Source organism: Pongo abelii, chromosome 4 (assembly GCF_028885655.2).
Source record: "Pongo abelii isolate AG06213 chromosome 4, NHGRI_mPonAbe1-v2.0_pri, whole genome shotgun sequence".
Taxonomy (NCBI): domain Eukaryota; kingdom Metazoa; phylum Chordata; class Mammalia; order Primates; family Hominidae; genus Pongo; species Pongo abelii.
The window spans coordinates 149,754,795-149,779,422 of NC_071989.2; the positions used below are offsets into that span (position 1 = coordinate 149,754,795).

General features: G+C 45.0%; 5 protein-coding genes across 5 annotated transcripts in view; all 5 read left to right on the top strand.

Annotated features, from left to right (window-relative positions):
• The window catches only part of PCDHGC5 (protocadherin gamma subfamily C, 5), a 173,642-nt gene that overhangs the window by 53,536 nt on the left and 95,478 nt on the right, over positions 1–24,628 (top strand). The gene's annotated exons all lie outside the window — the stretch shown is intronic.
• LOC129059551 (protocadherin gamma-A8) lies at positions 126–3,962 on the top strand. Its single transcript, XM_054555991.2, has one exon. The coding sequence runs from the start codon at positions 126–128 to the stop codon at positions 2,586–2,588; it is 2,463 nt and encodes an 820-aa protein (XP_054411966.2). The 3' UTR covers positions 2,589–3,962.
• On the top strand, positions 3,713–8,103 carry PCDHGB5 (protocadherin gamma subfamily B, 5). Its single transcript, XM_054555992.2, has one exon. The coding sequence runs from the start codon at positions 5,457–5,459 to the stop codon at positions 7,911–7,913; it is 2,457 nt and encodes an 818-aa protein (XP_054411967.2). The 5' UTR covers positions 3,713–5,456; the 3' UTR covers positions 7,914–8,103.
• LOC129047348 (protocadherin gamma-B6) lies at positions 12,826–20,122 on the top strand. The gene is made up of 2 exons (XM_024246626.3): positions 12,826–18,012; positions 19,335–20,122. Exons 1-2 carry the CDS (start codon positions 15,595–15,597, stop codon positions 19,356–19,358), a joined length of 2,442 nt encoding a protein of 813 aa, XP_024102394.2. The 5' UTR covers positions 12,826–15,594; the 3' UTR covers positions 19,359–20,122.
• On the top strand, positions 20,127–23,122 carry PCDHGA10 (protocadherin gamma subfamily A, 10). The gene has a single exon (XM_054555989.2). The coding sequence runs from the start codon at positions 20,578–20,580 to the stop codon at positions 23,092–23,094; it is 2,517 nt and encodes an 838-aa protein (XP_054411964.2). The 5' UTR covers positions 20,127–20,577; the 3' UTR covers positions 23,095–23,122.

Below are 24,628 nucleotides of genomic sequence, written 5' to 3' on the forward strand. Positions count from 1 at the left end.
CCACCCCTGTTTGGAGGCACTCCAGGTTTCCGGAGGATTATTATCTCCATAGCTGCGGCAAGAAACTAAATAAGACCCATTTATGCACAGTGAAGATTCTGAGAGGATTCTGCAGCAAAACAACAATGGCCACTCCACAGAGTCGCCCCAGACGCGGCGAGCTGATCCTGCTGTGCGCGCTGCTGGGGACGCTGTGGGAAATCGGGAGGGGACAGATTCGCTACTCGGTGCCAGAAGAGACGGACAAAGGCTCCTTCGTGGGTAATATCTCCAAGGACCTGGGGCTGGACCCCCGGGACCTGACGAAGCACGGAGTCCGTATCGTCTCCAGAGGTAGGACGCAGCTCTTTGCTCTGAACCCGCGCAGCGGCAGCTTGGTCACCGCGGGCAGGATAGATCGGGAGGAGCTCTGCGCTCAGAGCCCGCGGTGTCTGATAAATATTAACATCCTGGTTGAGGATAAAGGAAAACTCTTTGGGATAGAAATAGAAATAATTGATATTAACGATAATAACCCAAAATTCCAGGTCGAAGATCTAGAAGTAAAAATTAACGAAATCGCGGTTCCTGGAGCACGTTATCCACTCCCAGAAGCTGTTGACCCGGATGTGGGCGTGAACTCCCTCCAGAGCTACCAGCTCAACCCCAATCACCAGTTCTCCCTAGACGTGCAGACTGGAGACAATGGAGCCATAAACCCAGAGCTGGTGCTGGAGCGCGCCCTGGACAGGGAGGAAGAGGCTGCTCACCACCTGGTCCTCACGGCCTCGGATGGCGGCGAGCCGCGTCGCTCTAGCACAGTGCGCATCCATGTGACAGTGTTGGATACAAATGACAATGCCCCGGTTTTTGCTCACCCGATTTACCGAGTGAAAGTCCTGGAGAACATGCCCCCAGGCACGCGGCTGCTTACTGTAACAGCCAGCGACCCAGATGAGGGAATCAACGGAAAAGTGGCATACAAATTCCGGAAAATTAATGAAAAACAAACTCCGTTATTCCAGCTTAATGAAAATACTGGGGAAATATCAATAGCGAAAAGTCTAGATTATGAAGAATGTTCGTTTTATGAAATGGAAATACAAGCCGAAGATGTGGGGGCACTTCTGGGGAGGACCAAGTTGCTCATTTCGGTGGAAGATGTAAATGACAATAGACCAGAAGTGATCATTACGTCTTTATTTAGCCCAGTGTTAGAAAATTCTCTTCCTGGGACAATAATTGCCTTCTTGAGTGTGCATGACCAAGACTCTGGAAAGAATGGTCAAGTTGTCTGTTACACGCCTGATAATTTACCTTTTAAATTAGAAAAGTCAATAGATAATTATTATAGATTAGTGACAAGGAAATATTTGGATCGAGAAAATGTCTCTATCTACAATATCACAGTGATGGCCTCAGATCTAGGAACACCGCCTCTGTCCACTGAAACTCAAATCGCTCTGCACGTGGCAGACATTAACGACAACCCTCCTACTTTCCCTCATGCCTCCTACTCAGCGTATATCCTAGAGAACAACCTGAGAGGAGCCTCCATCTTCTCCTTGACTGCACACGACCCCGACAGCCACGAGAATGCCCAGGTCACTTACTCTGTGACCGAGGACACGCTGCAGGGGGCGCCCCTGTCCTCGTACATCTCCATCAACTCTGACACCGGTGTCCTGTATGCGCTGCAATCTTTCGACTATGAGCAGATCCGAGACCTACAGCTACTGGTAACAGCCAGCGACAGCGGGGACCCGCCCCTCAGCAGCAACGTGTCACTGAGCCTGTTCGTGCTGGACCAGAATGACAACGCACCCGAGATCCTGTACCCCGCCCTCCCCACAGACGGTTCCACTGGCGTGGAGCTGGCTCCACGCTCCGCAGAGCTCGGCTACCTGGTGACCAAGGTGGTGGCGGTGGACAGAGACTCGGGCCAGAACGCCTGGCTGTCCTACCGTCTGCTCAAGGCCAGCGAGCCGGGACTCTTCTCGGTGAGTCTGCACACAGGCGAGGTGCGCACGGCTCGGGCCCTGCTGGACAGAGACGCGCTCAAGCAGAACCTCGTGGTGGCCGTCCAGGACCACGGCCAGCCCCCTCTCTCCGCCACTGTCACGCTCACCGTAGCCGTGGCTGACAGCATCCCCGAAGTCCTGACCGAGTTGGGCAGTCTGAAGCCTTCGGTCGACCCGAACGATTCGAGCCTTACACTCTATCTCGTGGTGGCAGTGGCTGCCATCTCCTGTGTCTTCCTCGCCTTTGTCGTTGTGCTTCTGGGGCTCAGGCTGAGGCGCTGGCACAGGTCACGCCTGCTCCAGGATTCCGGTGGCAGATTGGTGGGCGTGCCTGCCTCACATTTTGTGGGTGTTGAGGAGGTACAGGCTTTCCTGCAGACCTATTCCCAGGAAGTCTCCCTCACCGCCGACTCGCGGAAGAGTCATCTGATCTTTCCCCGGCCCAACTACGCAGACACTCTCATCAGTCAGGGGAGCTGTGAGAAAAATGATTCTTTGTTAACATCCGTAGATTTTCATGAATATAAGAATGAAGCTGATCATGGTCAGGTGAGTTTAGTTCTTTGCTTGCTTTTAATTTCCAGATGAATTTTATTTGGCATAAATCATGTTTTGAAAAACATTGTGAAGATAGTTGAAAATAATTTTTAAGGCGTATCACAGAGTTTTGGGTTTATTTTGGTGGTGTTACTATAAAATTGAACTCTAATAGTCGTAGGTTATTGTTTCATTTGCTTTTAAACGACTTGGAAAAGATTGTTCAACCATTTTAAACCTTCCAGTATTTTATTCCTATTATCACTCATTCACTTAAGAAGTACCTACCCGTCCAAACTTGTAATTTTGTTATTGTTTGTGTGTGCATGTGTGTGTGTGTGTGTGTGTGTGTATCCCAAACTAGAACTTCAGAAAATTATCAAGAAGTCTAAAGCCTTGTTATTAGCTTAGCAAAAGTAAAATATATCTCAGAATTTTTAGGGTTATGTTTAACATTTGAACCTATAACTAGGCTCTTGAAGGTTTCTTCACTTTAAACCTCTTTTCTGAGCCCTGTTTCTGTACCAGTGCCCTTCAAAACTTTAATACTTCTTACCATCTTTCAAAACATGAACAAACTTTAAAGATGGATCTTGGTGGGAGATGAGACTGGTTACTAAATATTAAGTATGTGTGTCAGTGGTCACCTGGGCTCCATGCCCATGGAGAAATGAAATCTAAAGCCTAGAATGTCCATTGCTCCCCCAAACAAAAAACAAAAGCAAAAACATTAGATCTGAATTAAAATGTAATTTTAAACTGTTGAAAGTGACTTTTGTAAAATACGAAATAACATATTTCAATACAATTCCAATGAGCTGTTTCGCTTGTGCATCGATGTGAAATGGTGAGAATGTTGATTTTAAGAACCAATGTTTCAAGTACACAAGTTCTAAATAAGCTGATCAATTCAATTAAAGTTATTCAGTCTTGGCTGGACACAGTGCCTCATGTCTGAAATTCCAGCACTTTGGGAGCCTGGGGCAGGAGGACCGCTTGAGCCCGGGGTTTGAAACTGCAGTGAGCTATGATCATGCCACTGCACTCCAGCCTAGGTGACAGAACTAGACCCTGTATCTAAAAAAACTAATATTAGGCCGGGCGCGGTGGCTCACGCCTGTAATTCCAGCACTTTGGGAGGCTGAGGTGGGTGGATCACCTGAGGTCAGGAGTTCAAGATCAGCCTGGCAAACATGGTGAAACCCCGTCTCTACTAAAAACTACAAAAATTAGCTGGGCATGGTGGCATGCGCCTGTGGTCCCAGCTACTCGGGAGGCTGAGGCAGAAGAATTGCTTGAACCCGGGAGGTGGAGGTTGCAGTAAGCCGTGATCCTGTCGCTGCACTCCAGCCTGGGCAACAGGGCGAGACTCCGCCTCAAAGAAAAAAAAAAAACTAATATTAATAGTAAAAACTCAGTATAGGCTATCCATTACTGTATTCCTGCATACCTTCCTGTAGCATTTGAATACAGCTAATCCTTGAATTGATTGTCGTAAGGTAGAAGTAGATGACCCAATAAATGTTTGTTATTAATAAAAAGGACATTTCCTAAGGATTGTGTAGTGTTCTACTGTATGGTGCATATTCAGTGGAGTGGGAGTTAACTTCATAGTTTGTGTACCATTTGGATGCACATTTGAGAGGACAACATATTATTGACACTTTGCAATTTTAAAAACTGGGATGAAAGTTGCCCTAGTAGGAAAGAAAATCCTTACTCTCCCTAAAAATGTTGGCTAGTTGTTTTTATTAATCTGACAAAAGGACTAAAGAAGGTTGACCAATGTCCACAAATTTATGTAAATGAACTTATGAGCTTCATTTATCCAATTCCAAAGTCATTTCTTCACTACAGTGATGGTACATAGATAGGATAATAATGCAATCCACTAGAATATCCCTTTGTACCTTGTATTGCAGAATAGATAAGCATTTCCCCAATAACTCTTAAGAATGAATTTATGTACTGTAAAAGATATGACATAAGACAAGTATTTTGAGATATGAAGAAGAGCAACGTAGTAGGGTATATCATTTCTTAGCTACATCATATGGGCCGTATACTTGAAAGAATATTTCCTGAAGTAGAAGAGTAAAGAAAAATTATTTTTATAAAGAATGTTAATATTGTCAGGAAGAGGAGATGTTTGGGGATTGGTATAAAATTGCCACAACTTTACAAAATAGTTTTAAATAGTATAGATTTCCCTAGTATGTGTAATATAAAACACTAGAAATATTGGGGAGTTGGAAATCATAGAAATGAACAGAAGAATGATAAAATTGCTTTGACATACCATAGCTAATAAAAAATGAATTTTTGAAATCAGTATAGTATGAAGCCTCTGAGACCAAGAACTGTATCATATTAATTATTATATTGCCAGTGACAAGGACAACACTTAGTTCTAGCTAAGAGTTCAAGGTATGTTTGCAGAATGGTGAAAGAATGGACCAGTATATGCAGGTTTGTATAAAAACTCAACGTGATATTTCTAATAATTTGGAAAGCAGAGAAAGATACCTTAAAGAGGGTGTTATAATTTTTTATTAAGTATATGAACGTAAAACCTTGGCTTGTTAAGTTAGGCACACAAATACAATTACTGCACTGGTTAAACTGAAGCAGCAGAGGCTGTAGTTTCCTAGTGCTGACTCTGGGCGCCGCTGTTGGCCAAAGTGGAGAGCTTGGCGCTCCACATCTCCTCGCGCAGCCGCAGCGCGCTTTCCAGGGCAGCCCCAGCTCAGACTCCCCAGCGCCAGCCTTCACACCGCTTCCTCCTCAGAAAAAGAAGAATCTTTTCCTAAACTGGAACTGGAACTAAAGTCCGTTCGGAGATCCAAAAATCTGCAATACAGAGGTCATTTGTAACCCGGAGACTCCAGGTTGGTGAGCAAGCTGAGGAGAGCAAGAGGGATGGGGAGCGGCGCCGGGGAGCTGGGCCGGGCTGAGAGGCTGCCAGTGCTCTTTCTCTTCCTGCTGCGTTTGTTCTGCCCGGCGCTCTGTGAGCAGATCCGCTACAGGATTCCCGAGGAAATGCCCAAGGGCTCCGTAGTGGGGAACCTCGCCACGGACCTGGGGTTCAGCGTCCAGGAGTTACCGACTCGAAAACTGCGCGTCAGTTCGGAGAAGCCTTACTTCACCGTGAGCGCAGAGAGCGGGGAGTTGCTTGTGAGGAGCAGGCTAGACAGGGAGGAGATATGCGGGAAGAAGCCAGCTTGTGCTCTGGAATTTGAGGCTGTTGCTGAAAACCCACTGAACTTTTATCACGTGAATGTGGAGATCGAGGACATTAATGACCACACGCCAAAATTCACGCAAAATTCCTTTGAGCTGCAAATAAGTGAGTCTGCACAGCCTGGCACACGATTTATATTAGAAGTAGCAGAAGATGCAGATATTGGCTTAAACTCTCTACAGAAGTATAAACTCTCTCTTAACCCAAGTTTCTCATTAATAATTAAGGAGAAACAAGATGGTAGTAAATACCCGGAACTGGCACTGGAGAAAACCTTAGACCGGGAACAACAGAGTTACCATCGTTTAGTCCTGACTGCATTGGACGGTGGACATCCACCCCTAAGCGGCACCACTGAGCTCCGGATCCGGATAACTGACGCCAATGATAATCCCCCGGTATTCAACCGGGATGTGTACAGAGTCAGCCTTCGGGAAAACGTGCCACCAGGCACCACTGTGCTGCAAGTGTCAGCCACTGACCAAGACGAGGGCATCAACTCAGAAATTACTTATTCCTTCTACAGAACCGGGCAAATCTTTGGTCTGAATTCAAAGAGCGGGGAAATTACCACTCAAAAGAAACTGGATTTTGAAGAAACCAAGGAATATTCAATGGTAGTAGAAGCGAGGGATGGTGGTGGACTGGTTGCACAATGTACAGTTGAAATTAATATTCAAGATGAAAATGACAATAGCCCAGAAGTTACATTCCATTCTCTACTTGAAATGATTCTGGAAAACGCGGTGCCTGGAACACTAATTGCTTTGATTAAAATACATGACCAAGATTCTGGGGAAAATGGGGAGGTTAATTGTCAATTACAAGGCGAAGTCCCTTTTAAGATGATCTCTTCATCCAAAAATTCGTACAAGTTGGTAACAGATGGAACCCTAGACCGAGAGCAGACCCCGGAGTACAATGTCACCATCACAGCCACAGACAGGGGCAAGCCGCCCCTCTCCTCCAGCATAAGCGTCATCCTACATATTAGAGACGTCAACGATAACGCTCCGGTTTTCCACCAGGCGTCCTACTTAGTCAGTGTACCCGAAAACAACCCTCCTGGGGCCTCCATCGCGCAAGTCTGCGCCTCGGACCCGGACTTGGGGTTGAACGGCCAAGTCTCCTACTCCATCATGGCCGGCGACCTAGAGCCTCTGGCACTGGCCTCTTACGTGTCCGTAAGCGCGCAAAGTGGGGTGGTGTTTGCGCAGCGCGCCTTTGACTGCGAGCAGCTGCGCACCTTCGAACTCACACTGCAGGCCCGCGACCAGGGTTCGCCTGCGCTCAGCGCAAACGTGAGCCTGCGCGTGTTGGTGAGCGACCGAAACGACAACGCACCGCGGGTGCTGTACCCCGCGCTGGGTCCCGACGGCTCTGCGCTCTTCGATATGGTGCCGCGCGCTGCAGAGCCCGGCTACCTGGTGACCAAGGTAGTGGCGGTGGACGCAGACTCAGGACACAACGCCTGGCTGTCCTACCACGTGCTGCAGGCCAGCGAGCCCGGGCTCTTCAGCCTGGGGCTGCGCACGGGCGAAGTGCGCACAGCGCGTGCCTTAGGCGACAAGGACGCGGCCCGCCAGCGCCTGCTGGTCGCTGTGCGTGATGGTGGACAGCCGCCACTCTCCGCCACCGCCACGCTGCACTTGGTCTTTGCTGACAGCTTGCAGGAGGTGCTGCCGGATATCACTGACCGCCCTGTACCCTCTGACCCCCAGGCTGAGCTGCAGTTTTACCTAGTGGTGGCCTTGGCCTTGATCTCAGTGCTCTTCCTCCTGGCCGTGATTCTGGCCATTGCCTTGCGCCTGCGACGCTCCTCCAGCCCCGCCGCCTGGAGCTGCTTCCAACCTGGTCTCTGTGTCAAGTCTGGACCTGTGGTTCCCCCCAACTACAGTGAGGGGACTTTGCCTTATTCCTACAACCTATGTGTTGCACATACAGGAAAGACGGAGTTTAATTTTCTAAAATGTAGTGAGCAATTGAGTTCAGGACAAGACATACTTTGTGGTGATTCATCTGGGGCCTTATTTCCACTTTGTAATTCCAGCGAGTCGACTTCCCATCCTGAGTTGGTGAGTTTCATTTATGTCTATTCTTTTTCATTACCCACCCAATTTTCTGTATTTACATGAAACTACCGTATATTTTCAGGTCCAATGAGTTGTCTTAGGGAAGTTATAGCTGCTCAGAAAGCTGTCCTACCATTCTTTAAGAGGAGCAGTAAATTGTGAGTTCTTATGTCTCATAAAAGAAGTAGCCTTATAGATTTACAAAGTAGTGAGAGTTTGCTCTTAGCTTCCTAGCTAGCAAAAACATTTGGTGCTTTTTCTTGTCCTCTTTCTCAAAGCTAATGAAATTTACCCATTCATTGTCTCATTCTTTAACATGTTTATATTTTATTATATGTAGATAAGCCATTAAACTTAATGTATGTAATCATTTAATTCATCTTTTAAAGCAAAGAAACTGCTAGTAGGTGTCTTTCTTCACTGATTTCACTGGTAGTTTTCATCTCTTTCTTACGTTCCTCATATATACTTTCTTATTCCTACCTAATGGATTTATGATTTTTTGAATTCCTAAAATTTTATTAAAAATACTATATGTTGGCTGGGTGCAGTGGCTCATGCCTGTAATCCCAGCACTTTGGGAGGCTGAGGCGGTTGGATCACACAGTCAGGATTTCAAGACCAGCCTGGCCAACTCCAACATGGTGAAACCCCGTCTCTACTAAAAATACAAAAATTAGCTGGGTGTGGTGGCGGGCACCTGTAATCCCAGCTACTCAGGAGGCTAAGGCAGGAGAATTGCTTGAACCCAAGAGGTAGAGGTTGCGGTGAGCCGAGATCACTCCATTGCATTCCAGCCTGGGCAACAAGAGCAAAACTCCATCTCAAAAAAAGAAGAAGAAGAGGAAGAGGAAGAGGAAGAAGGAGGAGGAGGAGGAGGAGGAGGAGGAAGAGGAAGAATACTATATGTTATGTGCATGAGAGAGAAAGAGAGAGACTGATTCACTGAACTGAGAAGGTCCAAATCATCCAAATCATTTTCTAAGTTTATCCAGGTTTTCTTGGATGCAAAATCCTTCTCTACCTCTATATAATTACCAGAAGAAACTTACAAGAAAAGGAAATCCTATTGCCTGAATTTCTCTTGCTCGGAATCCTAACATATATTCTTGAAGAAGGGGAAAAAGACACCAGATTTGTCTTATCGTTTGGAGCTTTAAATATAAATGACTGGATGTTTTCTCAACATCCTTGTAGGACGGAAGGTGAATACAGAATTATTCCATTTTCAAGACAAAAACTACTAGTCTTGTGTACATACAAAGCTCCCATTACATGGTATAAGTCTTTTGCTTGGTTTTCCTTAGTATGTGATTCAGTAAATGGGTTCCTTACAAAGTGCTGAGATTTCTTATAATACCACTTACTTTTAACCTTTCAGTAGTTTTCTTTGTTGTATATTTTGTGTTCTTTTTCCCAAATTATTATATAAGTTTAAGTGATCCTTAGAATAATGTTTAAGACCACTTTAAAATTGCATAATTTAGTGATGAAGGATTAAAATAGAAACTTGCTTTTCAGTGTATATGCATTTGAATCATTGAAACACAGTCTGTGCATGCATTACATATTCACATTAAAAAAACTAAGCATTTTTTGAAATAGCAGAAAAGTTTAAGCAATTACAAAAATGTAAAAATTTCCAACTTTAATCCTGTTAATATTTAGCAATATTAGGTGAGAACATCTGTAACTATTGCTGAATTAATATTACTTTTATAATACAAAAATTTAAAAGAAACGTTTTTCCAGGAATTTTACCATCAAAATAAATTAACCCCAGAAAATAATTTCAAAGTGGATAATCTATCCTTATATATGTATTCAATACAATTATATATTTTACATTTACAAATATGTAATATAGGTATAAAAATTAAAAATGAATGTACTTGCAAACAAGATTGCACATAAAAATTACTTCAGAAAATTGTTGATATACAGAAAAAATTGAAGCATCATAAAAAGGAAATTATAATAGTTTACATATCTAGAAATAGAGTGCAAAGTTCTACCAAGAGTAAGAGTAAATTAATATTAAGCGAAGGTTTGTGATTTAATAATACACTTACAGAAATTTTATTCCACTTTATTTACAACTCAGATATCTAAAAAATAGATTGCTTTTGAAATACAAATGCAAGAAACAATTGGAGAAATCTAAAATCATAATTAGAAGAGAGTAGTGTTTTCTTTATCAGCCATCGGATATGTTACACATCAGTGGGTGTAGTAACGGCTTAGGACTCTGAGCGCCGCTGTTGATCAACTCTACGCAAAAATCAGGACTCCATCCGGATTTCCAGTTCTGCGACTACACAAAACCCGGCAGATACCACATACCTGCTCCCAGGCTGCAGCAAAACTCAGCCTCTTAACTTAGGGCACTCTGGCTTTCTCCTAAGGAAAAGGATCACAATACTTTGCAGGATGGAAGAAAGAACCTGATGAAGCAGCGCGCACAGAGAGCCTTTTGAGAAAATTCCAAAGCGAGGCAGCAATGGCAGCTCCAACCAAATGCCAGCTCCGCGGAAGATTAGTCCTGCTATGTTCGCTCCTGGGGATGCTATGGGAGGCCAGGGCCAGTCAGATTCGCTACTCAGTGCCTGAAGAGACAGAAAAGGGCTATATTGTGGGCAACATCTCCAAGGACCTGGCTCTGGAGCCCCGGGAGCTGGCGGAGCGCGGAGTCCGCATCGTCTCCAGAGGTAGGACGCAGCTTTTCTCTCTGAACCCGCGCGGCGGCACCTTGGTCACCGCGGGTAGGATAGACCGGGAGGAGCTCTGTGCTCAGAGCCCGCGGTGTCTGGTGAACTTTAAAGTCCTGGTTGAAGACAGAGTGAAACTGTACGGAATAGAAATAGAAGTAACTGATATTAACGACAGCGCCCCAAAATTCCAGGCCGAAAGTCTGGAAGTAAAAATCAACGAAATCGCGGTTCCTGGAGCACGTTATCCACTCCCAGAAGCTATTGATCCGGATGTTGGCGTGAACTCCCTCCAGAGCTACCAGCTCAGCCCCAATCACCACTTCTCCCTGAACGTGCAGACTGGAGACAATGGAGCCATAAACCCAGAGCTGGTGCTGGAGCGCGCCCTTGACAGGGAGGAGGCAACTGCTCACCACCTGGTCCTCACCGCCTCGGATGGCGGCGAGCCGCGTCGCTCCAGCACAGTGCGCATCCGTGTGACAGTGTTGGATACAAATGATAATGTCCCGGTTTTTGCTCAACCGATTTACCGAGTTAAAGTCCTTGAGAACGTGCCCCCAGGCACCTGGCTGCTTACTACAACAGCCAGCGACCTGGATGAGGGAATCAACGGGAAGGTGGCATACAAATTCTGGAAAATTAATGAAAAACAATCTCTGTTATTCCAGCTTAATGAAAATACTGGGGAAATATCAACAGCAAAAAGTCTAGATTATGAAGAATGTTCATTTTATGAAATGGAAATACAAGCTGAAGATGGTGGGGGATTGAAAGGGTGGACAAAAGTGCTCATTTCGGTGGAAGATGTAAATGACAATAGACCTGAAGTGACCATTACATCTCTGTTTAGCCCAGTGAGAGAAGATGCACCTCAGGGAACAGTAATTCTTCTTTTCAATGCTCATGACCGAGACTCCGGGAAGAATGGTCAAGTTGTCTGTTCTATCCAGGAGAATCTATCTTTTAAATTAGAAAATTCAGAAGAAGATTATTACAGATTGTTGACGGCCCAAATTCTTGACCGAGAAAAAGCCTCAGAATATAATATCACGGTGACTGCAACGGACAGAGGAACTCCGCCCCTGTCCACAGAAATTCACATCACCCTGCAAGTGACTGACATCAATGATAATCCACCTGCTTTCTCTCAAGCCTCCTACTCAGTCTACCTCCCGGAAAACAATGCCAGAGGTACTTCCATCTTCTCGGTGATTGCCTATGACCCTGATAGCAATGAGAATTCTAGAGTTATTTACTCCTTGGCAGAGGATACCATCCAAGGGTCTCCTCTCTCCACCTATGTATCTATTAACTCGGACACTGGCGTGCTGTATGCTCTACGCTCCTTTGACTATGAGCAGTTTCGAGATTTGCAAATGCAGGTGAGGGCAAGCGACAGTGGAAGCCCACCACTTAGCAGCAATGTGTCATTGAGACTGTTTGTTTTGGACCAGAATGACAACGCCCCGGAAATCCTGTACCCTGCCCTCCCCACTGATGATTCTACTGGTGTGGAGCTGGCACCCCGCTCTGCAGAGCCCGGCTACCTGGTGACCAAGGTGGTGGCAGTGGACAGAGACTCAGGCCAGAATGCTTGGCTCTCCTACCGCCTATTCAAGGCCAGTGAGCCAGGGCTGTTCTCAGTGGGGCTGCACACAGGTGAAGTGCGCACAGCTCGGGCCCTGCTAGATAGAGACGCGCTCAAACAGAGCCTTGTGGTGGCTGTACAGGACCATGGCCAGCCCCCTCTCTCGGCCACTGTCACGCTCACAGTAGCCATAGCTGACAGCATCCCAGACATCCTGGCTGACCTGGGCAGTCTTCAGATCCCTGCAGACCTGGAGGCCTCAGACCTTACCCTCTACCTCGTTGTGGCTGTGGCAGTCGTCTCCTGTGTCTTCCTCACCTTCATTATCACACTGCTGGCCCTCAGGCTGAGGCACTGGCACTCCTTGCGTCTGCTGCGGGCTACAAGTGATGGGTTGGCTGGTGTGCCCACCTCACACTTTGTGGGTGTAGATGGGGTTCGAGCTTTCCTGCAGACCTATTCTCAGGAGTTCTCCCTCACCGCTGACTCAAGGAAGAGTCACCCGATCTTCCCCCAGCCCAACTATGCAGACACACTCATCAGCCAGCAGAGCTGTGAGAAAAATGAGCCTTTGTGCATCTCCGTAGATTCCAAGTTTCCTATAGAAGACACCCCTTTGGTTCCGGTGAGTTCATTTTCTTTCTTTCTTTTTTTTTTTTTTTTTGTTTTGTTTTGTTTTGTTTTGTTTTTGAGACAGAGTCTTACTCTGTTACCCAGGCTGGAATGCAGTGGTGTGATCTCGGCTCACTGCAACCTCTGCCTCCCAAGTTCAAGTGATTGTCCTGCCTCAGCATCCCAAGTAGAGTCGCTGGGACTAGAGTACAGTAGCTGGGACTACAGGCCTCCCAAGTAGAATAACAGGGACTACAGGCACATGCCACCACGCCCGGCTAATTTTTTGTGTGTTTTTAGTAGAGACGGGGTGTCACTATGTTGGCCAGGCTGGTCTTGAATTCCTAACCTCAAGTGATCCACCCACCTCAGCCTCCCAAAGCGCTGGGATTACAGGCATGAGCCACTGCGCCTGGTCCTTAACTTTCTATTATAGTTATCTTTCTCTTTAACTGTTTGTACTTAAGGTAGTATAAGTTGATATCAGTGTGTTTCTCATCACTTTTCACTGGGCCTAATTGTTGCTCCAACACTGAAAGGAGGCATTTGTTGGTTATATTTGCTGATATAACTTTGATGTTCTCATAATAATTAACCTGCTGTCAATGTAAACCATTCTTCATGGGGTAGCTCTCAGCCTGCATTGATGTGGGCTTTTTGGGTAGGGTTGCTTCATTGGTTGCAGTGGACTCATATCATAAAATTCTTACTCCTTTTTTTTCTTAAGAGATGGGGGTGTCATTCTGTTGTCCAGGGTGGAATGCAGTGGTGTGAGTAAAGCTCACTGCAGTCTTAACCTCCTGGGCTTATGGGATCCTCCCACGTCAGCCTTCACAGTAGCTAGGACTGAGGTGGGAGGACTAGCAAGCTATGTTGCCCAGACTGGTCTCAAACGATCTTCCTGCTTCAGTTTCCCAAAGCACTGGTGAGGTGTGAACCACCTCACCCAGCAAATTCTTACTCCTAAGATCATTTATTCAGGTCATACTATGTTCGTAAGGGTAAACTGATAAAAAGGTAAATGTATTCTTCTTAGAGAAACAGCCGAAAGCCCAAATTTATTGCTTCTATTCTTCCATTTCTATGATAGGAAAACACCGCTTTGAGGTTATATTTTTCGGATCACAAGTGTGTAAAGTCTGTTTGTGTTTATAGATATTTTCTGACGAAGATTCAAACTTCAGTTATCCACTTCCAAACCCTAGTAAGCCAATTTTTTCCCTTTAATGGTGAAAGTTGTAACATCTTTTATTCTCATATCTTCAAAGGTCTTAATTTCCTAACGCTTTAATGTTAAATTATGGAGAATAGTAGGACATTCTTCTTTTCTATAGTATATGCTTGCTCAAGAGAAGTTTCTAAGACTGGACACTGTGAAATGACAAAACAAGGAATTAAAAATATTTCTTTCACTTATATATTATTTCTGGCTCAATTCTCCAACTTTTGAGGCTAGAAATGAACTTGCATATCAGATATAATTTAAGAAAATATTCTCAGGAACTGCTGGGAAGATTCTAAAACGATTTTACTGTTTTTAGCTATAAGGAAGAGAATAATGTATTATTTAATGTTATCTTAAACATAGTGTCATTTCAAGTAGTAAATAACATTTCACAAGACATTTGAAAATAAGCTTTGAAGTTGACTCAAAATTCTATGCTAAACATGTGATCCATAGATACATTGATGACTGCTGGCATTTCTGTGGAAATGAAGAATTGTTTTATTTGTTTGTAATTACTTGGGTTTCAGTTGCTTTATTTTTAAGAAAAAAAGCTAAACTGTCTGGTAATCCTTTATGACATACAGACATTTTAATTATTTCAAACACGTTTTCCCCCTTAAGCGGGTAGCAAAAAAAATGAAGCATACTTTAGGCTCATATTTTTAACCATGCAACAAGAAAATTGTTACAATTTCTGTTCTGAGGAGTATCCTTCATACTTAGTATTTATAAATATTGAAATGTGTGTTAATTTGGGGAAAGCATAACAGATATCCACGAAGGCTTGTATGTCATGGTAGGTAGTTACTATTCGATACCACAAAAATGTCTCTTGCCCTTAAAAGCAGAACACGAGGCTCACCAGACAGATGACTGAATGGAATGGAAAATGTTTATTTCTGTTTTTCTTAAGCTATGTAGGACTTAACTTATTGTGCATTGGTAACATTGTAGAACATAAACTGAAAGATAAAATTCTTGACCCTAATGTCTCATCTTAAAAAGAAATATTGATTGACATTCTATATCTCGTATTACTTAAAAATAATGGGGGAGCGCAGTATATATTAAACAAAGATTGACTTTGTAGTGATCATTGTTGAAGGTGGGGTGATGGCTATGTGAAGGTTCACTATATATACTCCCTACTGTTGTATAAGTTTGAAATTGTGCATAATAAATTTATTTAAAACACAAAGCATAGAAATATCTACTATAATATTATGGTGAGAGCAAAATTTGAGGGGAATGTACACCTGCATTTTCGAAGAATATATACATTTCGGAGACCGAATTCAAAATGAAAAACCGGGCTGCTGTCCCGCACGGAGCCTCTGGGCGCCGCTGTCGGCCAGTGCAGAGCAAGCGCTGACGCCGGGGATCCCTCAGCCTCTGGCCTGGGATTCCCTGCGCAGCCAACAACAGAAAGAAGAAAAGCAGCTCCCACACAGAGCCTCCCGGCTGCTCAGACCTTGCCCAGCACACCGGATTCCCAGCTCCGAGACCCGGGACTCCTCCTGTCCTGGGCCGAACGCTCTTTTAGCGCAGTAGAGTGCACTTTCTCCAACTGGAAAAGCGGGGACCCAGCGAAAACCCGAGCGAACGATGGGAGGGAGCTGGGCGCAGAGGCGCCGGGCCGGCCGGCGGCAGGTACTATTTCCTTTGCTGCTGCCTTTGTTCTACCCCACGCTGTGTGAGCCGATCCGCTACTCGATTCTGGAGGAGCTGGCCAAGGGGTCGGTGGTGGGGAACCTCGCTAAGGATCTAGGGCTCAGTGTCCTGGATGTGTCGGCTCGCAAGCTGCGAGTTAGCGCGGAGAAACTGCACTTCAGCGTAGACGCGGAGAGCGGGGACTTACTTGTGAAGGACCGAATAGACCGTGAGCAAATATGCAAAGAGAAAAGAAGATGTGAGTTGCAATTGGAAGCTGTGGTGGAAAATCCTTTAAATATTTTTCATGTCATTGTGGTGATTGAGGATGTTAATGACCACGCCCCTCAATTTGATAAAAAGGAAATACATTTAGAAATTTTCGAATCTGCATCCGCTGGTACACGACTATCGCTTGACCCTGCGACGGATCCTGATATAAACATAAACTCAATTAAAGATTATAAGATAAACTCTAATCCTTATTTTTCATTAATGGTTAGAGTTAATTCCGATGGTGGCAAATACCCAGAGTTATCTCTGGAGAAACTCCTAGACCGGGAAGAACAGAGATCTCATAGCTTGATATTGACTGCCTTGGACGGAGGGGACCCACCAAGAAGTGCCACCGCTCACATAGAAATTTCTGTCAAGGATACCAATGATAACCCCCCGGTTTTCAGCAGAGACGAATATAGAATTAGTCTTAGTGAAAATCTGCCCCCTGGGTCCCCCCTGTTGCAAGTGACAGCCACTGACCAAGATGAGGGGGTCAATGCTGAGATAAATTACTACTTCCGAAGCACTGCCCAGAGCACAAAACATATGTTCTCATTGGATGAGAAAACAGGTATGATTAAGAATAACCAGTCATTTGATTTTGAAGATGTAGAAAGGTACACCATGGAAGTGGAAGCGAAGGACGGAGGTGGTCTCTCTACCCAGTGTAAAGTAATCATAGAAATCCTGGATGAAAACGACAACAGCCCAGAAATAATCATCACTTCTCTCTCTGATCAGATTTTGGAGAATTCCCCTCCAGGAATGGTTGTTGCCCTCTTCAAAACACGGGACCTGGATTTCGGAGGAAATGGAGAAGTCAGGTGTAATATAGAAACAGACATTCCATTCAAGATTTATTCTTCTTCCAATAACTACTACAAACTGGTGACAGATGGAGCCCTGGACCGAGAGCAGACACCAGAATACAATGTCACCATCGTAGCCACTGACAGGGGCAAGCCGCCCCTTTCTTCCAGTAGAAGCATCACCTTGTATGTCGCTGACATCAACGACAACGCCCCAGTTTTCGACCAGACATCCTACGTGGTTCACGTGGTCGAGAACAACCCCCCAGGAGCCTCCATTGCGCAAGTGAGCGCCTCTGACCCGGATTTGGGGCTCAATGGCCGCATCTCCTACTCTATCGTGGCGAGTGACCTAGAGCCCCTGGCGCTGTCGTCATACGTGTCAGTGAGCGCGCAGAGCGGGGCGGTGTTCGCGCAGCGCGCCTTTGATCACGAGCAGCTGCGCGCCTTCGAGCTCACGCTGCAGGCCCGCGACCACGGCTCGCCCACGCTCAGCGCCAACGTGAGCCTGCGCGTGTTGGTGGGAGACCGCAATGACAACGCACCGCGGGTGCTGTACCCAGCTCTGGGTCCTGACGGCTCCGCGTTCTTCGATACGGTGCCTCGCTCTGCAGAGCCCGGCTACCTAGTGACTAAGGTGGTAGCGGTGGACGCCGACTCGGGACACAACGCCTGGCTGTCCTACCACGTGCTGCAGGCCAGTGAGCCCGGGCTTTTCAGCCTGGGGCTGCGCACTGGGGAGGTGCGCACGGCTCGAGCCTTAGGCGACAGGGACGCAGCCCGCCAGCGCTTGCTGATAGCTGTGCGTGACGGTGGAAAGCCGCCACTCTCTGCCACCGCCACGCTGCATCTGGTATTCGCAGACAACTTGCAAGAGATACTGCCAGACCTCAGCGACCGCCCTGTACTCTCTGACCCCCAGGCTGAACTGCAGTTTTACCTGGTGGTGGCCTTGGCCTTAATCTCAGTGCTCTTCCTCCTCGCCGTGATTCTGGCCATTGCCTTGCGCCTGCGACGCTCTCTCAGCCCTGCTACTTGGGACTGCTTCCATCCTGGTCTCTGTGTCAAGTCTGGACCTGTAGTTCCCCCCAACTACAGTGAGGGGACTTTGCCTTATTCTTATAATCTGTGCATTGCCCATACGGGTACAAAAGAGTTTAATTTCCTAAAATGCAGTGTGCCCATACATTCCAATGAAGACATGGTTTGCAGTGTTTCTCCTGGAGCCTTAATTCCACCTCATGGTGGGGAGGATTTGACTTCACATCCTGAGACTCTAACTTCGGTGAGTTTCTCTTTTTTATGTGTGATTTATCTAATAGTCTACTAGTTTCTCATATTTTGGGCATACTACTTTATTTTCATATCTAGAATCATATGTTTAAAATCCATAGCTTTTTACAATATTTTCTCAATGTTTTTTCAATTATAGTTTTCACTATATTTGGTTCATAAGTTGCTCTATCTTTTTGTAAAAGAATGTCACCAGATTGAAGATATTTTGTCTTTGTCTTTTATTTTATTTTATTTTATTTTTTTTGAGATAGAGTCTCGCACTGTTGCCCAGGCTGGAGTGCAGTGGCGTGATCTCTGCTCACTGCAACCTCCGCCTTCTGGGTTCAAGCGATTCTCCTGCCTCAGCCTCCCAGGTAGATGGGATTACTGGTGCCCCTCACCACGGCTATATTTTTTGTATTTTTAGTAGACATGGGGTTTCACTATGTCGACCAGGCTGGTCACAAGCTCCAGTCCTCGTGATCCTCCCACCTTGGCCTGTCAAAGTGCTGGGATTACAGGTGTGGGCCACCATATTTTGTCAAGTTCTGACTATCGAACAGAAGCAGTGGTCTTGGCACCTAAGAAAACAAACAAGTAACCTGTCCAAATTTGTGAAGACTTAGTGAATTTACCATATCTTATTTATATATTTTTAAAGCCTAAAAATATTCAGAAGACAGGCCCAGTGGCTCACACCTGTAATCACAGCACTTTGGGAGGCTGAAGCGTAACGTATCACTTGAGCCCAAGAATTTAGACCAGCCTGGGCAATATAGGGAGACCCCCCATCTCTACTAAAACAAAAACAAAAAAAAAACATTAGCAGAGTGTGGTAGCATTCCCTTGTGGTCCCAGCTACTTGGGAGGCTGAGCTGGGTGGATTGCTTGGTCCTGGGAGGTCAAGGTTGCAGTGAGCCCTGATCTTGCCACTGCACTCCAGCCTGGGTGACAGAGTGCGACTCTGTCTCTAAAATAAATAAATAGGCAGGGCCAAGTGTGCTGTAATTCCAGCACTTTGGGAGGTGGAGGTGGAGAATCTCTTGAGCCCAGGAATTTGAGACCAGCCTGGGCAACATAGGGAGACCCCATCACTACAGAAAATTTAAAAATTAGCAGGGTGTGGTGGCACATGCCTGTGGTCTCAGCTACTCTGGTGGCTGCGGTGGGAGAATCGCTTGAGCCCAGGAAGTCTAGGCTGCAGTGAGCTGCCTGGGTGACAGAGTGAGACCCTGTCTCAAAAAAAAAAAAAAAAAAAAAAAGACATTTCTAAGAAATGAAATGAAATGCTATTGCCTTTGCACTCAGTCTCTGTCTCTGATTCTCTGATAGAATATTTTTGAAGAAAAAAGATAAAATCTTTGAAGAGTTCTATACTTGGAAGGCATAGTGACATAAACACTTCTGAACGTCCTGTTCTCTGTGTGAAAGAAGTGAACTTCTATACCCTTTGCATTTGAGGGAATAATTGCTACTGGGTTGATGGGCACACACAGTTGAAGATATGTGAACCACTGGACTTTGGCGTCTCATACAAACTGCCTAAGAGAAGAGATTATTTATACTGGTATTGATGCTCTGATGAAAACAGGTCATTTGACATAAACACTTACTTGTTAAAAACCTATATCACTACATCTAATTTTGTTTTCTAAAACTTTTAGTACTTCAAATTCTACATATTTCTTTTCTCATTACAATGCAAACAGTTTAATTTGCAACTGTAATATATGTTCATTTTAGTTTGTGATTACCTGCTTAATCATTTAAATAGGTCCATTTAACTTGTATCCCTGTAAGATAAAGTATGTTTTACACAAAAAGGTTCATTAAAGCTCAGTAAAACTATTCTAGAAGAGTTCTTTTAAAACCTCTTACACAATCCTAAGCTAAATAAGTTTAATGAATTAAGTAGTTAAAATTATAAAGCTTCAGAGCGAATTATCTCATGAAGAGTTTATTTAATATAATCTTTGTATGAATGTATACTAAATAAAATTGAACCATTCAAATCACAATTTTAAATTATAAGACTTTTCTGAATATACCTAGACACTAATATGATCTAAAATAAGTATTATTTACCTTTTATTAAAGTATGTACATTTCTGTTGGGAAAACGTGTTGCAAATATATATTTAACCAAACATTATCGTGAAATATTTACAATATTTTCACTCCACTTTATCACACCTCCTGTAAGAAACCTACATATAGTAAATTATTTAAAGATAGGAGTGGAGAAACCAAAGAATCTATGTAAAATATAATAATCCAACAGAATAGAGTTTACTTTCCATTGCATGTTATCACTTGGGTGCAGTAACTTCTTAGGACTCTGAGCGCCGCTGTTCACCTACTAGGAGAGAAAACGCAGCCAGAGCTCAATCCGGATTCTCAGGGCTTCAACTACACAAGCCCCACAAACCGGCTGCTGGGCTGCAGGGAAGCTCACTCCAGAATTTAAAGTGCCCAGGCTACAGAGACACCCTGAAGCCACAGAAAGACAAAGGAACCGGTTGAAACACACAACGTGTCCAGTGAGGACTTTGCAGAATTCTGTAACCAGACGACAATGGCCGCTCAAAGGAATCGCTCAAAGGAATCAAAGGATTGCAGCGGGCTGGTCCTGCTCTGCCTTTTCTTCGGGATTCCATGGGAGGCTGGAGCCCGGCAGATCTCCTACTCAATTCCTGAGGAATTAGAGAAAGGCTCTTTCGTGGGCAACATCTCCAGGGACTTGGGGCTGGCGCCCCGGGAGCTGGCGGAGCGCGGAGTCCGCATAGTCTCCAGAGGTAGGACGCAGCTTTTCTCTCTGAACCCGCGCAGCGGCAGCTTGGTCACCGCGGGCAGGATAGACCGGGAGGAGCTCTGCGCTCAGAGCGCGCGGTGCCTGGTGAGTTTTAATATCCTTGTGGAAGACAGGGTGAAACTTTTTGGGATAGAAATAGAAGTAACTGATATCAATGACAATGCTCCAAAATTCCAAGCAGAAAATCTAGACGTAAAAATTAATGAAAATGTCGCTACGGGAATGCGTTTTCCTCTCCCGGAAGCTATTGATCCGGATGTGGGCGTGAACTCCCTGCAGAGCTATCAGCTCAGCCCCAATAAGCACTTCTCCCTAAGAGTTCAGAGCCGTGCCAATGGCGTCAAGTACCCGGAGCTGGTACTGGAGCACTCCCTAGATCGCGAGGAAGAGGCCATTCACCACCTGGTCCTCACCGCCTCCGACGGGGGTGACCCTCTCCGATCTGGCACTGTCCTTGTCAATGTGACTGTCTTCGATGCAAATGACAACGCGCCGGTCTTCACCTTGCCAGAATACCGAGTGAGTGTTCCTGAGAATTTGCCTGTGGGCACTCAGCTGCTGACAGTCACAGCCACCGACAGGGACGAAGGTGCCAATGGAGAAGTGACCTATTCATTCCGAAAATTACCTGACACGCAATTGTTGAAGTTCCAACTAAACAAATATACTGGAGAAATAAAAATATCAGAAAATCTAGATTATGAAGAAACCGGTTTCTATGAAATAGAAATACAAGCAGAAGATGGAGGAGCATATCTTGCAACTGCAAAAGTGTTGATTACAGTAGAAGATGTAAATGACAACAGTCCAGAGGTGACCATCACGTCTCTATTTAGTCCAGTGACTGAAGATTCACCTCTGGGAACAGTCGTAGCCCTTTTAAATGTGCATGATTTAGACTCTGAGCAGAATGGACAGGTAACCTGTTCCATTTTGGCGTATCTACCATTTAAATTAGAAAAGTCCATTGATAGTTATTACAGATTGGTGATACACAGAGCCCTTGACAGGGAACAGGTATCCTCTTACAATATCACAGTAACAGCCACAGATGGGGGAAGTCCACCTCTATCAACGGAAGCTCACTTTACGCTACAAGTGGCAGATATCAATGACAACCCACCTACCTTCTCTCAAGTCTCCTACTTTACCTATATCCCAGAGAACAACGCCAGGGGTGCCTCCATCTGCTCAGTGACAGCGCTGGACCCGGACAGCAAAGAGAATGCCCGGATTATTTACTCCCTGGCTGAAGACACCATCCAGGGGTCACCTCTGTCCTCCTACATATCCATCAACTCAGACACTGGCGTCCTGTATGCTCTCAGATCCTTCGACTATGAGCAGTTTCATGAGCTACAGATGCAGGTGACAGCCAGCGACAGCGGAGATCCTCCACTCAGCAGCAACGTGTCGTTGAGCCTGTTTGTGCGGGACCAGAACGACAATGCGCCCGAGATCTTGTACCCCGCCCTCCCCACAGACGGTTCCACTGGCGTGGAGCTGGCGCCCCGCTCCGCAGAGCCCGGCTACCTGGTGACCAAGGTGGTGGCGGTGGACAGAGACTCGGGCCAGAACGCCTGGCTGTCCTACCGTCTGCTCAAGGCCAGCGAGCCGGGACTCTTCGCGGTGAGTCTGCACACGGGCGAGGTGCGCACGGCGCGAGCCCTGCTGGACAGAGACGCGCTCAAGCAGAGCCTCGTGGTGGCCGTCCAGGACCACGGCCAGCCCCCTCTCTCCGCCACTGTCACGCTCACCGTGGCCGTGGCCGACAGCATCCCCCAAGTCCTGGCGGACCTCGGCAGCTTCGAGTCTCCAGCTAACTCTGAAACCTCAGACCTCACTCTGTACCTGGTGGTAGCGGTGGCCGCGGTCTCCTGCGTCTTCCTGGCCTTCGTCATCGTGCTGCTGGCGCTCAGGCTGCGGCGCTGGCACCAGTCACGCCTGCTGCAGGCTTCAGGAGGCGGCTTGACAGGCGTGCCCGGCTCGCACTTTGTGGGCGTGGACGGGGTGCGGGCTTTCCTGCAGACCTATTCCCACGAGGTCTCTCTCACCGCGGACTCGCGGAAGAGTCACCTGATCTTCCCCCATCCCAATTATGCGGACACGCTCATCAGCCAGGAGACCTGTGAGAAAAAGGATCCTTTGTCTTTGTTAGATGATTCGAAGTTTGCTATAGAGGATACCCCATTGGTTCCAGTGAGTTTTATTTTTATTTTTACTTTTTATCTTGTTAAAAAAAAAAAAAGATTGGTTTTTACTTTGAAGTTTGAGGCATGATGGTGGAAAGTAAATGCTAAAACACTGATGAGTAGAATTTGATGTTTATTAAGGTGTTTTTTTTTTTTTTTTTTGACTTTCTGGTAAAATTCACCTAGTCTCAATCAAGGCCTATATGTCATAAGGCTTTGTTATGATTAGCTTTGCAGAACCTTGTAGTTTATAGTGTTGTTGAGTACAATATTGACAATTCCTAAGACAGACTTCCATACAGAAGTGCCTGTCAATTTATATTTCCTCCTGGGTGGTCACATATTGAAACTCCAGCCCCTTAATCAACCCTCTTGTTCTGAAGGCAGGTCTGGTAAGAATAGGTAAGTATCAGAAAGAAATGGCCTCTGGAAATACAACCCAAATCCAAGATACTCAATGCAGTTCTTCCCAAGGAGAAGGGCAATAGGCCTTTTTCAAACTACATTTTATATATTTTTCAATCTACACTTTGTGGTGATAGTTGCAGTTGAATATGCTAAGTTTTTCATTAATATTGAATTAACAATTTATTTATAACAATGTATGCTTAGATTTTTCGAGCCCTATTTATACCTGATAACACTGCAGCATCCTTTTTGCATACAATTCTTTAATTTCACACTACTATGTGGAAGATATAGCATTTTAATTTAACTTTCATTGCTCAATAGGGATCCTGAGAAGGCTATAGAGGGTGAAATTAAGAACATTTGGGATTCTGCTTTTGTCTTTTTTGTTAAATTTTCTAATGACTAAGGCTGAAAGTAAATATGGGTTGGGAAGACAGATAAATTTGTACATGTTCCCAAGAACAGGAGCAAGAGATATATGACAAAGCTATTTCAGTGGCTCTTTAATGTATAAGGAGGCAAACACCCGAAACTCTGAAAACCCTGAAATTGAGAGGCAAAATAAACTTAGAGTCAAGAAAGAAATGCCATTTCTGCAGATCAGAATACAAACACCAACCACAGCTGTAAAAAAGAAAAGAATATATGTAACGAAGTAAGGGAAATTATATAAACAAAGGATCATTGGAGGTACTGATGAGTTCATTTAATTCAATGAAAATAGTGATGTATTAGGTAGATCTCTTAATTTTATTACTAGTATTCTACTAAATGTGGTAGTATAAAGTCAAAAAGCATTCTGAAGTTTCTCAAGACCCTTATAATTCCATGACTTTTTTCAGGTCAGTCAATATTTGTTGAATGATAGGTCTGTGGAAGGAAAGCACACTCTTTAGGGTCATAGTTATTAACTATTAAACCATTGAAACTATTATTTTATATTTGTGTTAATGAGAGTCAAAATTATTCTGCATTCATCTCAAATCTATTCTGAAAAATACAGGTTTTTTTTTAAAACTACTCTTGACATTGTAGCTATTGTGAGAAAATATTTTGAAATATAATTATTTAAAAGCAATACAGGACACCCTGGATGATGGTAATGACTAGGGCAATGGTTGCATTCCAGTACTTAAGTATGAAATAAGGAATTATTGCTTTCTAGGTGAATATAGGCTAGAATTGAAGACAAAAAAATTTGTTGCTTATCT